We start from the raw sequence: 18,354 nt of genomic DNA, 5'->3' as shown, positions 1-18,354 counted from the left end.
CACTTGTTTCCAGACATTGACGCTTATGTTTCGTCGACTTGGGGTGATCTCCGTACTTTCATATTCTGCATTTTTTTTCCTTGCCAATATCTGGTGGTCTGTGTTTCAGACTACTATGTATTGTCCAGTCACTTTCAGTCTTAAGCATTAGCTGTGTTAAAGGGTCACTTTTATTAAAAATAATTGAAAGTGTTATAGAAATACAACCTGACTGATAAGAGTATTATTTTTTTCTTAATGGTCTACAACAAACTCCTTTAAATACATTCCTTTAACTTAATCATAAAAACATAAACTAATAACAATCATTCATGCCAATATCCCCCTCCCTATCCCTAGAAATCAGAATCCTTGGAAAATTAACAGATAGCGTTGAATTTTCCTGGAAACACGATATAAAAAATGTACTTTTAATTCAACTTCACTGTCTCAAACTGTACAACAAAGTCAATACAGGAGGTGGTATGGTATACGTACACAGTAGAACATGTTTTGCAGGACACTATTGACTATTGTCCCAAATGGCAGTCATTAGCATTACAAACTGTGTTACCATGGTGACCTGTTAGGTCGTATTCAATACATTATAACTTGCTAAGAACTACTTACAATGTCTACCTTTAGTGTACAAGGTGAATGTCTAATAATCATAGAATGGTTCAGTTTATGTCTGAATTCTTCAATACTTTACATCTTCGATAATTACTAAGGCTTAAAATTTTACCTAAAGAGTAGTTGCATAGTACGGGTAGATGTGGAGACCAAACCATTATGATGCAGATATACCCTCACGTATCTACAAGAAACCTCTAGATGGTAAACTAGAGAGAATAGGTCGTAACCTACGATATCATTCAATTCTGATATTTTGCTGTTGTTGTTCAATATTTTTTGGCCTTGTTCTAAATTTAAAACATATCGACAGCTCAAGTACTATAGGTTATAATGCCTGCATATATTTCTTGATTACTTAATATTGTATAGTGCATGATACTACATGTACTACAAGTCATACGGCTCAATGAACCCGAACAGATGGTTGATTACAACCGTCGGGGTTGTAACGATCATGATGTAGCATAACTGGTTATTAAGCCATAAAAAAAATTCATAGATAATTGAGCATCCCCTCTGTCTAAAAATAAGACTTTATTTGTGATTATAATTACAACAATTTGGCTGCCTCTTAATAATGGGGCTCTCGACTCCAGCTGCTGATAAAATCAAGATGGTGGCACCCTCATCCTATCTAAAGTACAGCAGTTCCAAGAAACCTGGCAAAGCTGCAGTCTGATGAGTAAGCGTACCGTACCATCGACACGGAATTACCGACAGTAACACTTTGGTGCTGCCAAGAGCAGACGGTGAGGAGTATATACAAGTGCTGGGAGTTTGCTCGTAAATTTTCAGAGAAGAGATCGTTAACACATATTTCCAAAACTTTCAAGTCACACTAACTTTCTTTTTGAGGGCTCCTCTGGAAAGCAGTGCTCCTGCACTGAGCAAGACTACCCTCATTAAAGCTGGCCATAATAAAAAAAAAAAAATTAGCACCTTAAACTTGTGTTTTACAAAAACTTATTTTTTGTTTGAAACTGCACTGACAAGTGTAACCTTGGGTCAATGACTCAGTAATTCTGCATATATATCTACGTAGCAAAGTCTCCCTGATAATGTTAAAAAGTCATCTTTGTTTACAATGTGAGCACTTTCATACGTGAAATGTGTTACTTTCGAATTGGTTGAGGCTCCTGTAAACAGTGAAGATCACACACTTTCATTAGGACATATGATAGAGTCCTCGATTTCAAACTCAGGGGAGATCGATTTGAACTGTATGTACCAACAATTTCATCCTTCATGTCTATTCATGACTATTAAATTCATGTCTATTCATGACTATTACCTTCATGTCTATTCATGACTATTACCTTCATGTCTATTCATGACTATTACCTTCATGTCTATTCATGACTATTACCTTCATGTCTATTCATGACTATTACCTTCATGTCTATTCATGACTATTACCTTCATGTCTATTCATGACTATTACCTTCATGTCTATTCATGACTATTAACTTCATGTCTGTTTATGACTATTACCTTCATGTCTATTCATGACTATTACCTACATGTCTATTCATGACTATTACCTTTATGTCTATTCATCACTATTACCTTTCATGTCTATTCATGACTATTACCTTCATGTCTATTCATGACTTATTACCTTCATGTCTATTCATGACTATTACCTTTATGTCCATTCATGACTATTACCTTCATGTCTATTCATGACTATTAACTTCATGTCTATTCATTACTATTACCTTTCATGTCTATTCATGACTATTACCTTTCATGTCTATTCATGACTATTACCTTTATGTCCATTCATGACTATTACCTTCATGTCTATTCATGACTATTACCTTCATGTCGATTCATGACTATTACCTTCATGTCTATTCATGACTATTACCTTCATGTCCATTCATGACTATTACCTTCATGTCGATTCATGACTATTACCTTCATGTCTATTCATGACTATTACCTTCATGTCTATTCATGACTATTACCTTCATGTCTATTCATGACTGTTACCTTCATGTCTATTCATGACTATTACCTTCATGTCCATTCATGACTATTACCTTTATGTCTATTCATCACTATTACCTTTCATGTCTATTCATGACTATTACCTTCATATCCATTCATGACTATTACCTTCATGTCTATTCATGACTATTACCTTCATGTCTATTCATGACTATTACCTTCATGTCTATTCATGACTATTACCTTCATGTCTATTCATGACTATTACCTTCATGTCCATTCATGACTATTACCTTCATGTCTATTCATGACTATTACCTTCATGTCTATTCATGACTATTACCTTCATGTCTATTCATGACTATTACCTTCATGTCTATTCATGACTGTTACCTTCATGTCCATTCATGACTATTACCTTCATGTCCATTCATGACTATTACCTTTATGTCTATTCATGACTATTACCTTTCATGTCTATTCATGACTATTACCTTCATGTCCATTCATGACTATTACCTTCATGTCTATTCATGACTATTACCTTCATGTCTATTCATGACTATTACCTTCATGTCTATTCATGACTATTACCTTCATGTCCATTCATGACTATTACCTTCATGTCTATTCATGACTATACCTTCATGTCTATTCATGACTATTACCTTTCACTTCATGTCCAACGATATGATCATACCACCAAATTGTGACAATTTCAGAGCAAAAGTTATTTCCAAGGTAGCTACAGTATGCTAAATTGTTTCACTGCCATGTTCTCATTACTGTCGAAACTGTTGTAATTTTGTGAAAGAGGGCAATGAAGCAAGTGCAACACGGATGAATAGTCAGCTCCCATCACAAATTAGTAACCGAGCCCCTACGCAATGTTTCGTTGAAAATGCTATCAACACATGTCAGAGAACTGTAATGATGCAGTTCGAGAACAAAGCAGTTGACAGTCATTTTACAGTGAAAACTGTCATCATTACATTTTCCCTTTCACTTGATAATAATTTTAGCAAAAAGTGCAAAAAACCATCACAATGCCCCCAAAAATGGTATCCAAAAATCATCCAGGATAGAGGAGGCAAGACCAATGTACTTTGTTCTCTGCTGTTAAACATCATCTGATTATTCAGTTCAGTACCCATGAATTATGCTTGAACTTAGGGAATATGATACACTATAAGCTCCAGTTGAATGTCATTATCACCACGACGATCTAAAAACAATGGCTACACTACTAGCTGCTGGCAGGCAGGAACGCTCCACAATTAATTGAAAGTTCACGACCCCTGAATTGAGGAAGTCGTGTACATCATGATGTTGCGCATATATGGCTTATATATCGGCCATCTATGCCGGTCAGTCTTATTAAAGCGGTTGTGATTAAGTGCAAAGACCCACCAAAGTCTGTCATGGTCGCTCATGAACTATTTTCGACCATGTTTTCCGTTTTGCACTAGGTTCGCATATATCTCTAAGGTGTTTGAATGCAGCTGGTTTTTATTCAGAGTTACTAGGGATCTGATCCGAGTCCAACCCACTGAATCATTCCAAAAGAGCATAAAAAGCAGAGATAAGGTTACACTGGGGTAGGAATCTGAGCTGGATCAAATCCACTATCAAAACTATACGAACACATTCAGTTGGGTTTGTGATTCATTGTCATACAGTTTGCTCAAATTCAAAATAATTATCTGACTTAATGTAGAGCGAGTGAGTTAAATTTGTCTGAGAATTAGGCGAGAACCGACACAGATCCCAAGCTATCTGTAGCAATCTCTTGGTGGGCATCAACCATTTAAGATCAATCGTAAAGATTTTACAGTATAAAATTTTTAATATTCCAAAATGTTTCAATATCCAGAAAGAACAGCTTCATATGTTATTATAAATAACCAGATGTTCTTAATTATGTTCTTAAGTAGCAAATGGACATTTTCTTTAACCAATTATGAACTCCTAAAGCAGCTCTGCCACCAGCCATCCCTTTAAGGATTGTTATTAATTAATGAATAAAGGAGTTATTTGACATTGTTTCTATACACTGTGAAGTATTTTCACAACTTACTGCCAAAGTCATCTAGTATAAATCACTGAGAATATGGTCAAGTTTGAGATCAATTGAGATAACGGTGTTGTCCCCTTGGGTGCCAATTTTGAGATAACCTGCTGACCACTTGAAGCTCAGAAGTGAAAACTGATAAGGGCCGCCTGAGTGTGTTTAAAGCATCTAACACAAGAGCTGCAACTATTGGAAGCAGATTTCATACCCTGGATGACTATGTATGTATGTATAGTGTTTAGAGAGCTTTTAGTGTTTAGAGAGCGAGGTGGCCAATTGGCTAAGGCGTCCGACTTGTGATCCAAGGATTGCTGGTTCGATTCCTGCCTAGTTCATGACCTTGTGTCCTTGGGTAAGATGCTTTATCTCACTTGCCTCTCTCCACCCAGGGGTTAAATGGGTACCTGTGAGGTAACTTGTCATTGGGCGCAGTATATAACTGCTGCCGACTGGAGGGATTGTCTCTGGGACAGGTTATCATTATCATTGACCAAGGGTAATATAACGTCTGTAAAGCGCTTTGAGACCTATCGCTGGTATAAAGCGCTATATTAAAAGCAAATATTATTTATTATTATTATAGTTGAAGATCATTTGTTGAAGACCTATGCAAAACTAACCTGAAATGAAACTGACCACATTATGTTCACCAAAAACATGTTACATGGCATCTGAGAACTCACAGATTAATTGTAGCTTTAATGTTGATGGTTACAAGGATTACAGACATTGACATTGCTGACCTCAAGTGACCTTTGACCTCCACCAATTTCAATAGGGTTCTTGCACTCACCAAGCTGGATCTACATACCAAGTATAAAGTTCAACAAAGTTGTACTTTTTGAGTTATCGTGTATACCAAGTTTTCAGACTTTGACCTCTTAAGACCTCAAATGACCTTTGACCTTCACAGAAAAGAATAGGGTTCCTGAATCCACTGTAAAAGACGTATCCACATACTGTACCACGTATGAAGTTAATCCACCATGAAGTTCTTGAGTTACCATGTTTACAAGCAGGTGTCACATACATACACGCCATCACCATCGCATAGATCCCTTTCACCTCCGGCAAGGAACCAAAATGTTCCTATAACATGTTGATAACTAAATTAAGCTCTTCAAATCTACCTATAAAGCACTTTGTCTTCTGGTATAACCCTTGAAGCTAACTACAATTCTACCTACAAAGCAGTTCCATTTAAGCATTTAACCCTTGATGCTAACTCATATTGTAACTTTAACGCAGTAGTCTGCTAGCACAACACTTAAAGCTAAGTAAAACTCTACCTTCAACGCAGTTACAATTCTAGCATAACCCTTGAAGCTAACTCATATTGTAACTTTAACGCAGTAGTCTGCTAGAACAACACTTAAAGCTAAGTAAAACTCTACCTACAAAGCAGTTACATTCTAGCATAACCCTTGAAGGCTGAAGCTAACTCATATTGTAACTTTAACACAGTAGTCTGCTAGAACAACACTTAAAGCTAAGTAAAACTCTACCTACAAAGCAGTTACATTCTAGCATAACCCTTGAAGGCTGAAGCTAACTCATATTGTAACTTTAACACAGTAGTCTGCTAGCACAACACTTAAAGCTAAGTAAAACTCTACCTTCAAAGTAGTGATCTTCTGGCAGAACTCTTGAAGCTAACTCAAATGTTATCTTTAAAGCAGTTAACCTCTTGAAAAGATTTTGCAAAGTTTCATACATTTTATAAAAAAATCAACTAAAAAAATAAAACTTCATGAAAGGCACAAATCCCATGAAATGCATTATTTCAGGATTCTTAGTATCCATGCAAAACATAAATAGAATTTCTCAAAAACAAGATTTATATAGTATGACCAGCTAGTGAATGTGAATTCTGAAGGGCAAACCTCTCTCCTGAATGTACGTAACAGTTTAGTATTACTCCAATCATAATCCTACAAACATGAAAATAATCTCTCTGAAGTCAGGCAACATTATGATACCGACACTGCAATACCAGCAAAAATTGTTCCACCAACAATATGCTTAGACTATTACCCTAGACTACACACCTCACTACAAAAGAAGGGGAGAAGGCGGTAGGGTTATCCATCTGACAGGGGCAGAATTAACTTTTACTAGGATATGGGCTAGAAATTTACAAATTCCTGTTTATTTGCTCAATGTGCAATTATCCTCTTCCATCGCCCTCCGATCTTTAGGACCGCATCGTTATGGCTTGGTCAAACAGTACAGATAACAACTTTACACATCACAATCCATATACATACACAATACACATCACAATACATACATACAATACATACATATAATGCATACATACAATACATACATATATACATACAATCAATTACAACAACTACTTTGTGACAGTTTCCAATAACTTCCCTATTGATGTCAAAGCCAAAATGATGTCATCATTTTATGATGGAGCTATACCAGAATTTAAATTCTCAATCCTAATATAGAATGAATGACATCATAAAAAACGTTAGTAAGGAAGGGGCATGAGTGGGGAGGGGGTGGGGGAGGAAGGTGGGCATTGGAGGAGGTGGGATGTGGAGTTACCATGGTATCAACTATAACAGACTGTTATAGGATTATGGACATCTCGCATGAGAGTTATACATGCTGCCAACACTCATAGACTACAAGTCTACGAATGGCAGCAGACCCAAAGCCTGGGGAAAAAGAAAAAAAAAAACCTGCATACTTTAGAAATCATTCACGCGGGTTATACGACTAAACCGGCATATAATGTACAAACACATCCAAAGCAACAAGACCTCGTGTCATATTTCTTTTCCTTCTTACTTTACCTATCGACTAATCGGAATATACGAACGCGATTACACGTGGCTTACACCAACTGGCGGGAATCACAAAGTCAGGAACAAAAGAGTCGGCATGGTTACCCAGGCATGTAACCCAAGGTTGCAGGTGTCTGGTCGGCCACCGTGCATGACCGAACAAACTATGTGAAGGTTTTTATCAAACATCTCACCTTTTCATTCTATCTCATGTTTTATTTTTTCAAATGGAATTATCATACCTAAAGTCTATTCGGGTGACTTCCAGCGTATTCACCTGCCGTGGTATGTGCATATACAATGAACTATGGTGGAAAAAGCATTGAATAATCTATGGATGAATAAAATATAAAAAAAACAAGAAAAAATAAATAATGATAGGATTGAGGGTGAATTTCTTTTCAGCTTCGAGAATCGTGTTAAGCCGCACACACAAGACACTACAGCAGACAGACAATATTTTGACATGATAGCCAAGTTGTGAGAACCAAGCAAGGCTTTAACAAAACAAATTCAGCGCCTTCTGAATTATGGCGACACAGGTAGAGGGGTAGGACTTGTTTTTTTTTTTTTTTAAGTTTTTACAATGTATTGTTTGTGCGCTGTGGATGCACCTATATATAGCAACTGCTTCCCTGCCTGAAATATTTTGCTACGAAACAGGCGAAAAACTGTCGACCCGATTATAAATTCAAATAAGTTTTTCGTGTCCAGTACACTGTACAGAGGAAATGACTCAGTCTGGTTAAAGATCCGATCCTCCACAGTGAATTATGTGCGTTATGAAGGAAGGGTTTTCCACGCCCTGTATTGTCTGTCTCTGGGTAGGATTTGTTGTTGAATAGTTGCGGGCACTGGCTGGAATCTATTCCAAGCCAATCATTTCTTTGTAGTGACAATTTCAAAATTTGTGATCTAGCTACGAACATCAATTTTTTTCTCTCTTGGTACCGAGTGACACAGCTCTGATACAATATTATAACAACATCCCAGCCCTAACTTACAGTACTGACTTGATATAAACCAAAGTAAAATCTTTTGATTTTGTTTAAGTTTCCGGATTGTTTGGACTAGGATGCTTCCTGGATAGAAGTAAAGATACTTCTTTCAATAAAATTTAAAAATAAAATAAAACTGTTTGGCAAACTGCTTATCCACTAGATAGCCTGTGTAAGAGAATGTGTAAAAGTAAGTTGGCCTGACGTTTTGATCCTAGCAGGATCTTCTTCAAAGGCTAAATGACAAGTAACAGTAACACAAGGGATCACTCCTCTTCTCATAGCTCTCTTCCACCCTTTTTCATCCACACCTTTCTGTCCTTGTCCTTCTCCAGTTTATTCCCTACCCCCTTCCCTTAATCCTCTCTTTGTTCCTCCACTGTTTAACTCCCACCTCTCCTCTTCCCTGGTTGGTTTCTTTCTTTCTTCTCTCCATCCCTTGTCTACTAATCCTCTTACATCTATCTCTTTGTGTTCACCATGCTCATTAACCAGTCTGTATTCTGTGTGTGTTTTTGTACCTTCTGTTACTGTTACTTGTCATCCTGCTAGGATCGAAACGTCAGGCCAACTTACTTTTACACAATAAAATTTAAACACGATATCAAAGGTACAGTAGGACCTACCTCTAACGCCAGATGTCAACAGGCTTAGTGATTCCTTAACACCATTATATATGACAATGTCCAGTGTAACAATGCAAACAAGATTTTTTGACTTAAATTGGTCAACAAAGGAAGCAGTACTCATGGGAAGGGTAATTTCATCTCTTTATCTCTGTTGGCTTTTGACCCTCCAACAAAAGGGAATAGAATAATATCTACTCTAAAGTAAGCCTTTTTTGCAATTTAGTTCATCCAAGCATTATATTGGGAGTTTGGAGTTGTTTACAGAGTATCAAAATCTCACCTCCATTTAACCTCAAATGACCTGTGACCTCTACAACACCTAGTAGGGTTCTTGAACTCACTATTTACAAAGGTTGATCAACATACTAGGTATGAATATCATCCATGTTCTACTATTCAAGTTGCATATGTTTAAAAGGATTGCAAACTTTGACCTCTGACAATTTCATATGACCCTTGACCTCCACAAATAATAATAGAATTGTTGTAATCACTGTATTGGATCCACAGCCAAGTATGAAGTTGAACCAACTAAACCACTGTGTAAGTTTCAATGTTTACCAGCCAAGGTATTACACACACACACACACACATGCTTGTATTACATTCCAACCGAGGACCCCATTGTATTTTCCATTGTTCAACATGTACCCTAACCTTAACAATACCCTATACAATAGAATTCTTCCGAGGACGTGGTGATTCTTTAGAAATCACAACCGAGGACCTGGAATTCTTTTGTTCAAGTCCTCGGTCAGATAGAAAATCGCACGCACGCACGCACACACACGCAATCACCTTCGCATAAAGTCTCAAGAAGTCAACCATCCTGCTCTTAATGTCTCACAGATCACAAAATCCATGACTGCTTCAGACAATTCACTCGAATTAGTAGCCAAACCTGAGAACCAAGACTCGAGAATATTTTGTAAATTTTCAGAGTGTCAACGTACACCTAGCTGAAGCCTACGATACGTATATACTGGAATAGTAACTGACCTAGCCTAACATGTGGATATGACTCTGGGCAGAAGAATGTAACTGTCATCAAAAGAATACTTTGATTTACTAATGAAGTGTGGTCGCTGCTCTAACATCCCTGCCTGTCAGGCCTCATATCTTTTCCTTCTACTGTAAAACCTACTGTAGAACCTCTCTACTTGTCTCTAAGCAATACATTCCAGGGCAAACTTTTGATTGTTCTTCCGGTCATCCGAGATGACCAAATTTCTCTCCAGACAACGAGGAGGTTGTCCCGTAGATGACCAGTTGTTTTAAATCATAATGCAGATTTAATTGTAACTAATTACTTCCAAATAGGTAAAATGATATTTATCGGTATCATACTTAATCACTTTTAGGATACTGATATAAAGCAAAAATAGTGGTAGGCTTTTCTTCGACCCGAACAGGAGCTTTGACTGGTCTAAAGCTGGTGTTCTATTCACCAATCCTAAACATCTCTCATACAGTGTATACATTGATCATTCTTTGTAAAACAAAATACTGATTTTTCTGTATCAACTGCAAAGTTTGTCTACTCTGTCCTGTTCAGTGTGGATTGTGGTTGTTGGGCGGTTACTGGTTAAAAAAACACAACAAGAATGAAAAGTTGTTAAGTCTTCTCACTAATTATAGCAGTAAGTACATCTTAACTGTTTTCACCACCAAAGGCCTCTCTGGTTTGAGTTTTTACTTCTTCTTCTCTAAAAGCTGTATTCTACATAACAGCCAACATTTAATCACACTACAGAAATAAGAAACAATGTTTTGAAATGTAATAGAGAGGTACTGTATCTGTAAAAGTAGGACTGGTTAATTCCCTTCTTCCATTTCTTACCAGCAAACCTTGTAAAAAGTAAGTCACCAATTGATGTGACTTTTAGTCGCGTATGAAACCTTTGGCTTCACAGTTTGTTAAAATCATATATATTTGCTGCATTTGAGCAGACGGTTGCCCTTCACTGCCAACATTTACTGCCAACAATTAGACAGGAATGTTCCGTTTTGCCACTGACGTTTATTTTGCCCCTTCCACCAAACTAATCGCCCCGTGTCTCTAATTATGTTCTTTATGACGCCCACACATATCACTGCTTTCACGATACGCAAACTCAAGCAGAGGACGCATAAAATATGCATCACCATACATGACAGTCTTTGACCCATAATGTGATCATTTCGACGCAAAACCATGATCGATGGTGCTATAAAAGTATCAAACACTGCCATCTCGCGATGCTAGTACTTGAGCTCGTTTACGTGGGTGTGACGACGTTTAGACCTTACGGTGCGGTGTTCAGCTATTCAACTAGATAAATGTAATACACCCTCCACACGCACACAGTTCAGTCTCCTCTCTGATGCTGTTCCCTTGGATTTCCACGAAATCATAAATTGTGACTACTATGACTCACGGTCATGCAAATCCATTCGTCATGAGCAGAAATAGTTGCTGGTATAGCGCATGATGCCATCAGACAATGTCAAACAAGTCTCTGGTATTTGCTACGGTTTCACAAGCAGATGGAGGCGAGGAAAGTTAACAACTACCGTGAAAGCGTTATAGAAGTAAAGTGAAGTCAAGTCTGCATAAACCACATATACTCTAAACACATCATGCTATCAGACAGAGACAAAACTAATTCTCTTTAGTTGCATGCAATTCTTACATCAAAAAAAAGATATGTAAAACAAAGACAATTAACATGGTTTACAATGCCTTTTGTGTGATGTGCACACCTTTTGTGTGATGTCCACTCAAAAAAAAAAAGTTGTCATTGTTGACTGTCATCAAAACCAAAGTTCCATAAAGTTCATCTGACCACCTCAAAATGTTTTACAAACATTACTAATACAGGTGAACTATATTTCACAATTCATATTCAAAATTTGGAATACATCAGTCCAGTCATTGTAGCTTCAACAAAATTTCTGCCCAATTTTCCCCCATCCAATTTATTGCTAAGGACATCACAGAGAGACATAAAACTTCACATTTCTTGGTCTGTAAGAAACAGGAACAATAGTCAGTCTGAGTTCGATTGCTATGTTTGAATGATTAGATCACCTGACATAATGTTGCCTAAAACATTTTCAAGCAAAACTATGACTGCCACGTGGCAAACAAGGTTAAAAATATCACTATAAAACGGAACCGTTTTTTTCCCCCCTTCTTGACCGGAAGCGCTTGAAATAGAAATGGTTGGAAAAATAACAATGTAGACTCAACCTTCAACTACTCATGCTTAAAACATACGTTTTCACTCAATGTACACTACACTGCCGACTGTCTGTTTAATTTGATGTCGTTGTTAACATTTTGGCCTCTTTTGCTGATGTTCTCCTTTTGATGTTTTTTTGAGTAATTCTTCAGTACTAATTATCTTACAATAATCTAACTATTGAAATCATGACAAGACCAAGCCACTAGCTTCACATAATATTTAGCTTCATATGATGCAAACCATACTGTGTTAGCTTTTGTTTAACTTTAAACTTACACTCGTTCTTACTAAACCTAGAAGGATGAAATTTCCAAATTTAAATTGTGGGAGGATCAAGGCACAATAAAAAGTTGTGATACTACGTTGCTGAGAGAAATGATCGGGCAGCTAGCTAGCCTGGAGACATTAATGCAGTCATGTTTTAGTGTTTAGTGGGGAGAAGGCTGGAAAGAGAGTAGTAAATTGTTGATACAGTTTGTTTGGGTTTATAACTCCGGCGATCCTGTTGACGGAGTATTACTCCACCCTGAAGTACTACCGATACACCCAGTTGGGACAATTTTTGTTTTATATACTGTACTCTCAGTCATGTTTTAAAAACACTAGTAATGACAGCACGAGCAGTATGAATATCCTATTTCTGGCAGCTTAAAAGTTAGGAACTGTTTATACTTTCAGTATGAGTGCTTTGAAGCATGATATAAGAGAACAGTATATAGTGGTATAAGCATTCGAAAATTGTCCCAACCAGCTGACCAAGAGTTTGACTAGTACAAAAAATTCTGAGATCTTGTGAGTGCCATGGAAGACGGGGGAAGCTACATGTCACATCACACATGGGAGCGCATGGAGAGGAAGGGGCGGGGGAGGGGGAGCAGGAACTTACCTGTCAAATACAGAGTAAATATTTACAGATTTATCAACGGACCATGATATCACGCGGGACCAAAAGTCGCCTACTGGAAGTGCATGCAAACCTTACCGAGAAAAAAAAGGCATGAAACTTAAAAATATAAACCAACCTTAAAATATCTCTTCCTGCCTCTTCCACGCATCCTCGACGAAGAATCCTGGGCTTGATCTGACAAGGAGACAGATGTTAGCAAAAAAGAAAGAAATTTAAAAGCATAATCTCATCTTTAGAATCTTGGATAATGCTCTCATAATAATTGAAGTTAAGAGGAGAGTCCAGAGGGAACCAACTTTCTTCTTTTTAAGTGATGAAAGAGGTACGCATTCTTAACAGCATTCCGTTGAAATTTGCCTCCAATTCCTACATGGCGTTTTCAAGATGTTGATAGATGAAATTGTCAAAGCCTGTGCCATAAGTGGACTTGAAGCAAACAGGTAATCGCTGCACACAGACGGCTAAAATGTTTCACTTTAATTTTTTTTTCTTTCTCTTGATCGTTTTGTGACATTGCATGGGAATGGAGTTCCAACTCTTCCTATTAGGCAATGTAAAGTTAAACAAATTGTGTACTAATGTGTACTATGTTGAGATGAATCCCAATTTGAAGTAGAAAATTTGTAATTAAATTTTCAAAGTAAAAACTTCAAGCAAACTTTGTTAGTGTGTTTCTATGAGATCAAATCCTGTTTGCTTCCTCAGGGTCACTTCTGCTGCAAAACCTGTCAACTTCAAACATAGTCATCTCTATAATGGTACATTCAGGAACTGAATGCAAATTTCACCATGATACAAAGATACAAACAATACATTCATTTTTCAACTGTCAAAAGTTAAGGTTGAAAATGTCAGTCCATGCAAATTTTAAAGAATGACTTTGCAAAACAAAGATGAATGCAGAATTCGCACAATTATATGCGGTGGACAGCTAGTTCCTTACATGAAAGTTCAGACTGCATTGTCACTAAAATAGATTCCCCTACGTAGGTATTAAAATTATAAATTAGTATCACCCTTCATCACTTTGGAGACACTGCAATGGAACATATAATTCACCAGAAGGGGAGAGTTACACTGTCCCAAACCTGGTGTGATTATTATTAGTATTATTATCATACCACATATTATAAGTGCTCAATACAAAACACAAAGTCTGCTCGTAAGCACTTTACAAAGCAAAAGAAGGAGAAATAGACACGCTATTGACCAAACTGACATATTTCTCCTTCAGTGTACATATCAGAGTTTCATTATTGTTATTTTACTTCATTTTTTTCAGACAACCAAGTGGTAGGACCTGGTTGTCCAAGGGACAACCAGGGAAAAACAAAAGATCTGGAAGGATTTGAGCTGGAGTACACCTGTACTCTCTCCCACAAATCATCTCACTATTGCATCGATGGGTGAAATCCCTCCACTAAAGAGACTGAAATGGTCACGATGTTACAGCGAGTTACTTACTGGAGAATCTCTGATGTACGTTCTGCTGGTAATCGTACGGTTGGAAATCCTCGCTAGATTCGGGGACCGTGACTTTCTCAGCAGGGTCTTTCTTCACTTTCTTCTTTGAGCCTCCGTCTCTGCTGGGTTCAACCCTGCTTGATTCCTTACGTTTCTAGTCGAGAAAGGAAGGGATTTGGTTAACGTCATTTAGAGCGAAAGAAGGAGAGCAGAGCAAAGACAAGACAATGACCGTTCAATCTCCCGTTTCAGATCTGTCACTCCTGTCTCAATAAGAATTCAGATTGGGAACACTCGTATCGCACCTGTCACAAATCCTACCAATTTGGAAGTAATATTTTGTAATAATCGAAACATGACATCTCAACATGTTAATTACATCTGTAAATCAGCTTCTGTTAGTTCTTCAAAAACTTGATAAAACAACAAAGATGAAATGATTGTGAATTCACTTGTGTCTCTATCTCTTGTACAATTATAATAGCTTTCTATGTGGCCTCTCAAATCGTCAAGTAATGAACCTTGAACTCAGTGGCAAGAATAGTTTGACTAATGTGACTGATGTTACTCACACCCTTCACAAGTTTTTTATGGTTTCCTGTCAACTTTAAAGTTTTTTCTCTCTTTCAAAAGCGTTCTTTGCCTTGGCTCAGCCCTTCTATAAGTATAACAAGGCCTTATCTACAGCCTCCCTTGTCTGTGGGCTGGCCTCTGCCTTACTTGTGGGCATTGCCACAAGATGAGTGATAGGAATTTGGGACAAGATTTAGCTGATCTGTTTAGTTAAGATGCTTACAATAATTCAACCCTTTTGACCATTTTTAGACCCTTTTTTAATTGAAGTGCTTCAGCCATTTTGTGCATAGTTGGGTCATTTTTCTCTTGTCAAAGTTAATTCTGACTTCAGGTTGACAAATTCATCCTGAAGTCTACCATTCATGCTGTAACTCTACCAAACGAGTTATCCAGTGATATATTGGTGATAACTATACAACAGTATCTTTGCTGGGGTTGGGTGTGCATGACAGTCGAGCCTGCGTATAGAAAAAGGGTCCTCCTCAAATTCACTTGAGCATTAATAATTTGTCACTTGATAGCATAACCTACCCCAGGTACTGCCATTAGGATTCATCCTTGAGTGCACATAATTAATTGACCAGCCACCGTATGATTGTAAACACAAGTGCTCTAATGGCCAGGGGACTCAGGTGGTATTTGATATAGGCACGAAAATCGTAAGGCGGAAGAGTGAGGGGGGGATGGAGCAGTGAGAGGTCTAAGCACAATCGTACCAATGTTTAATTGGATATAAAACCCAAAAAGCTGCAAGGAAGTCATTTCAATAGAATTTTGAAATTCAGGTTTATATATAAGGAAACCGTTCGAGCAACAGATATCATCAAACATGAAATAAATTATAAGCACATTTGAAGGAGAATGGAAACTATTGGCTAGGACGAGATTTGAGCCGTTGATGGTACTTAATCTAAATCTGGAGTATTTTACTCTTTACAAAGTTCAAACTTGGCTTTTGTCATCAATCATATATATCTCGTCCTTAGATAGAACGTGCTTGATCGATGATTGCATCTACGTTCAAATTTCCCTTTCCAGAAAGTGCTTCTGATTTCTGATGTAAGACTTGGTAAGGTTTCAGAAAAGCCTGACAATTATACAGGTATGCCTGGATATCAGATTCCTTCGTGCGTATAAACCTACCACGAACACAGATCTACGAACCATAGCAACAGTCCATTAAACCAAGTCACTTCAGGTAAAAGACAAAATCCTAGAACCCATGAACCTTGATCATTAAGTCATTGACATTATCTCCCTGATAACCACAGATTTTGTCTCGAGCAGGAAACAAACATATCTGACTGTGACTCCATTTTGCTAAAAAACTTCTTTCCGAGTTTGGGGAGGCAACTTTGGAGATTTTCATCCAATCATATCTCACGGTAAATTCGGGAAATTTGGGTGGAGGCTAATGTGAAATGTACCACACTATACTACATAGGTCTCCTCTTAGGGATTAATCGCTCCATTTCGGGAATGGAAAATGGCTCAAGGCTTTCCTGGTATGATGCAACGTAACTATAGGACAGTCGGTACATGTTCCATAGTGTTAGGCTATTGATGTATTGATGAAATGATTTTTAAGATTATCATGTTGTAAGAAAGTGACAAGATGCAGTCATTAAACACTATTGCCAAAGAGCTGCAAAGGTTAGTCAAACAAGAGCCCAAGGGGCACTATGGTTCCTTGCTTAGTGGAATATGAATGGTTGTATGTCATCACCCAATGTCATAATATTTATGCCCACATGTACCAGCTATTAACCAAGTACTGTATTCCAAGTTTGGATATAATCTGAATTTAAGGTTGTGGAGTTATTACAATTTTAAAATTTTGGTCCCTCCGTCCCCAAATATAATTGGCCCAGACAAAGTGGCTCAAAAACATATTTCCCCCAAAAACTTGAACCCCAAAATATGAGGGCCCTAATGGTTCCAAAAATATTGGGCCCCACAAATTCGGGCCCAAAGAATGTGTCCCAAATGCACTTGAGGTGGAAATAAATTTGGACCCACCCAGCCCAAAATAGTCCCAGAACTTTTTGGGGCATAGATGGTCCCCCAAAAAAATTAGGCCTACATGTACCAGCTTTTAACCAGCAACTGTATACCAAGTTTGGTTAAAATCCAACTTAAGGTTGCAGAGTTATTGCAATGTTAATATTTTTACCTTTGACCCCATAACCTCCTCAATATGAAAGATCTGTGCCTAAAACAATAGGGCACACCTTCTCACTATAATAAATCTAAATAGCAAGTATGACAAATATCCATCACTCCCTTTTTGAGTTATCACAGATCCAAACAAGCGTCACAGATGCACGCACACACATACATACACAAGCCAACCTGACTGCGTAGGTTCCTATATAGGAACCAAAAACCAGTCCTGTCCATCCCCCCCCCCACCACCCCCTGACGAAACAAGAAATGTTGGACTATTCAAATGCCATAGCTGCAAGGCATTACCCTTAATGTGTCCAGGCAGATCTGTAGTGACCACTCTGATATAACATTGAGCTATCCGAGTCCTAGCAAAGAACAAACTTTTTCGATGGGATCCCAACACATGAAAAAATATAACACAATATAACAAAATGAACAGAGGGTTGTGTCATTGTCATTTATTAGTCCTATTAGGGTCCATGAAACTTGATAAGCTGTTGCTGTGAGTTTTAGTACCATGGTCGACATGGAATCACCAGCAGTAGCATAGCAGTAACGTGAGTTGGTCACCGTGGTAATTATTGAAGAAGATAATCTTTTGAAACGTGTGGAAAGTTTAAAAGTCAAACAAACTGTTTTAAGCACCCTTAACTTGTGTTTTGTCAAAAATCCTTTCTGTCAGGTGAAACTGCACAGGTAAAACCTTGAGTTAATTATCAAGCTAATCTAATTAGTCTTTCAACCCGACGAGTTCAGATGTTGGCTTTCACACGGTTGTGTGTCTGCGATTCACAGATGCTTAAACAATGGCACAGATCACACACTTCAGGGCCTTGTACGAATGTGCCCTCACTTACAAAGCTGGGCAGCACCATCTCAACTATAATTCTGACTGACTTTATATGATTAAACCACTTTGAAAAGTTTCAAATGATACA

At 37.7% G+C, this 18,354-nt stretch overlaps 1 protein-coding gene across 3 annotated transcripts in view; it reads right to left on the bottom strand.

Moving 5' to 3' along the window:
• LOC139975759 (exosome complex component 10-like) overlaps nt 1–18,354 on the bottom strand; it is a 106,109-nt gene that overhangs the window by 45,971 nt on the left and 41,784 nt on the right. For all 3 annotated transcript variants that reach the window (XM_071983914.1, XM_071983915.1, XM_071983916.1), the window contains exons 19-20: nt 14,672–14,825; nt 13,323–13,381 (exon numbers count right to left, since the gene is read on the bottom strand). In XM_071983914.1, coding sequence (XP_071840015.1) covers nt 13,323–13,381; nt 14,672–14,825 — 213 coding nt within the window. The remainder of the gene's footprint in view (nt 1–13,322; nt 13,382–14,671; nt 14,826–18,354) is intronic.

Source organism: Apostichopus japonicus, chromosome 11 (assembly GCF_037975245.1).
Source record: "Apostichopus japonicus isolate 1M-3 chromosome 11, ASM3797524v1, whole genome shotgun sequence".
In the NCBI taxonomy this organism is placed as follows: Eukaryota; Metazoa; Echinodermata; class Holothuroidea; order Aspidochirotida; family Stichopodidae; genus Apostichopus; species Apostichopus japonicus.
Note: the sequence above shows the minus strand (reverse complement) of the source record. Positions and strands in the feature narration are given on the sequence as shown.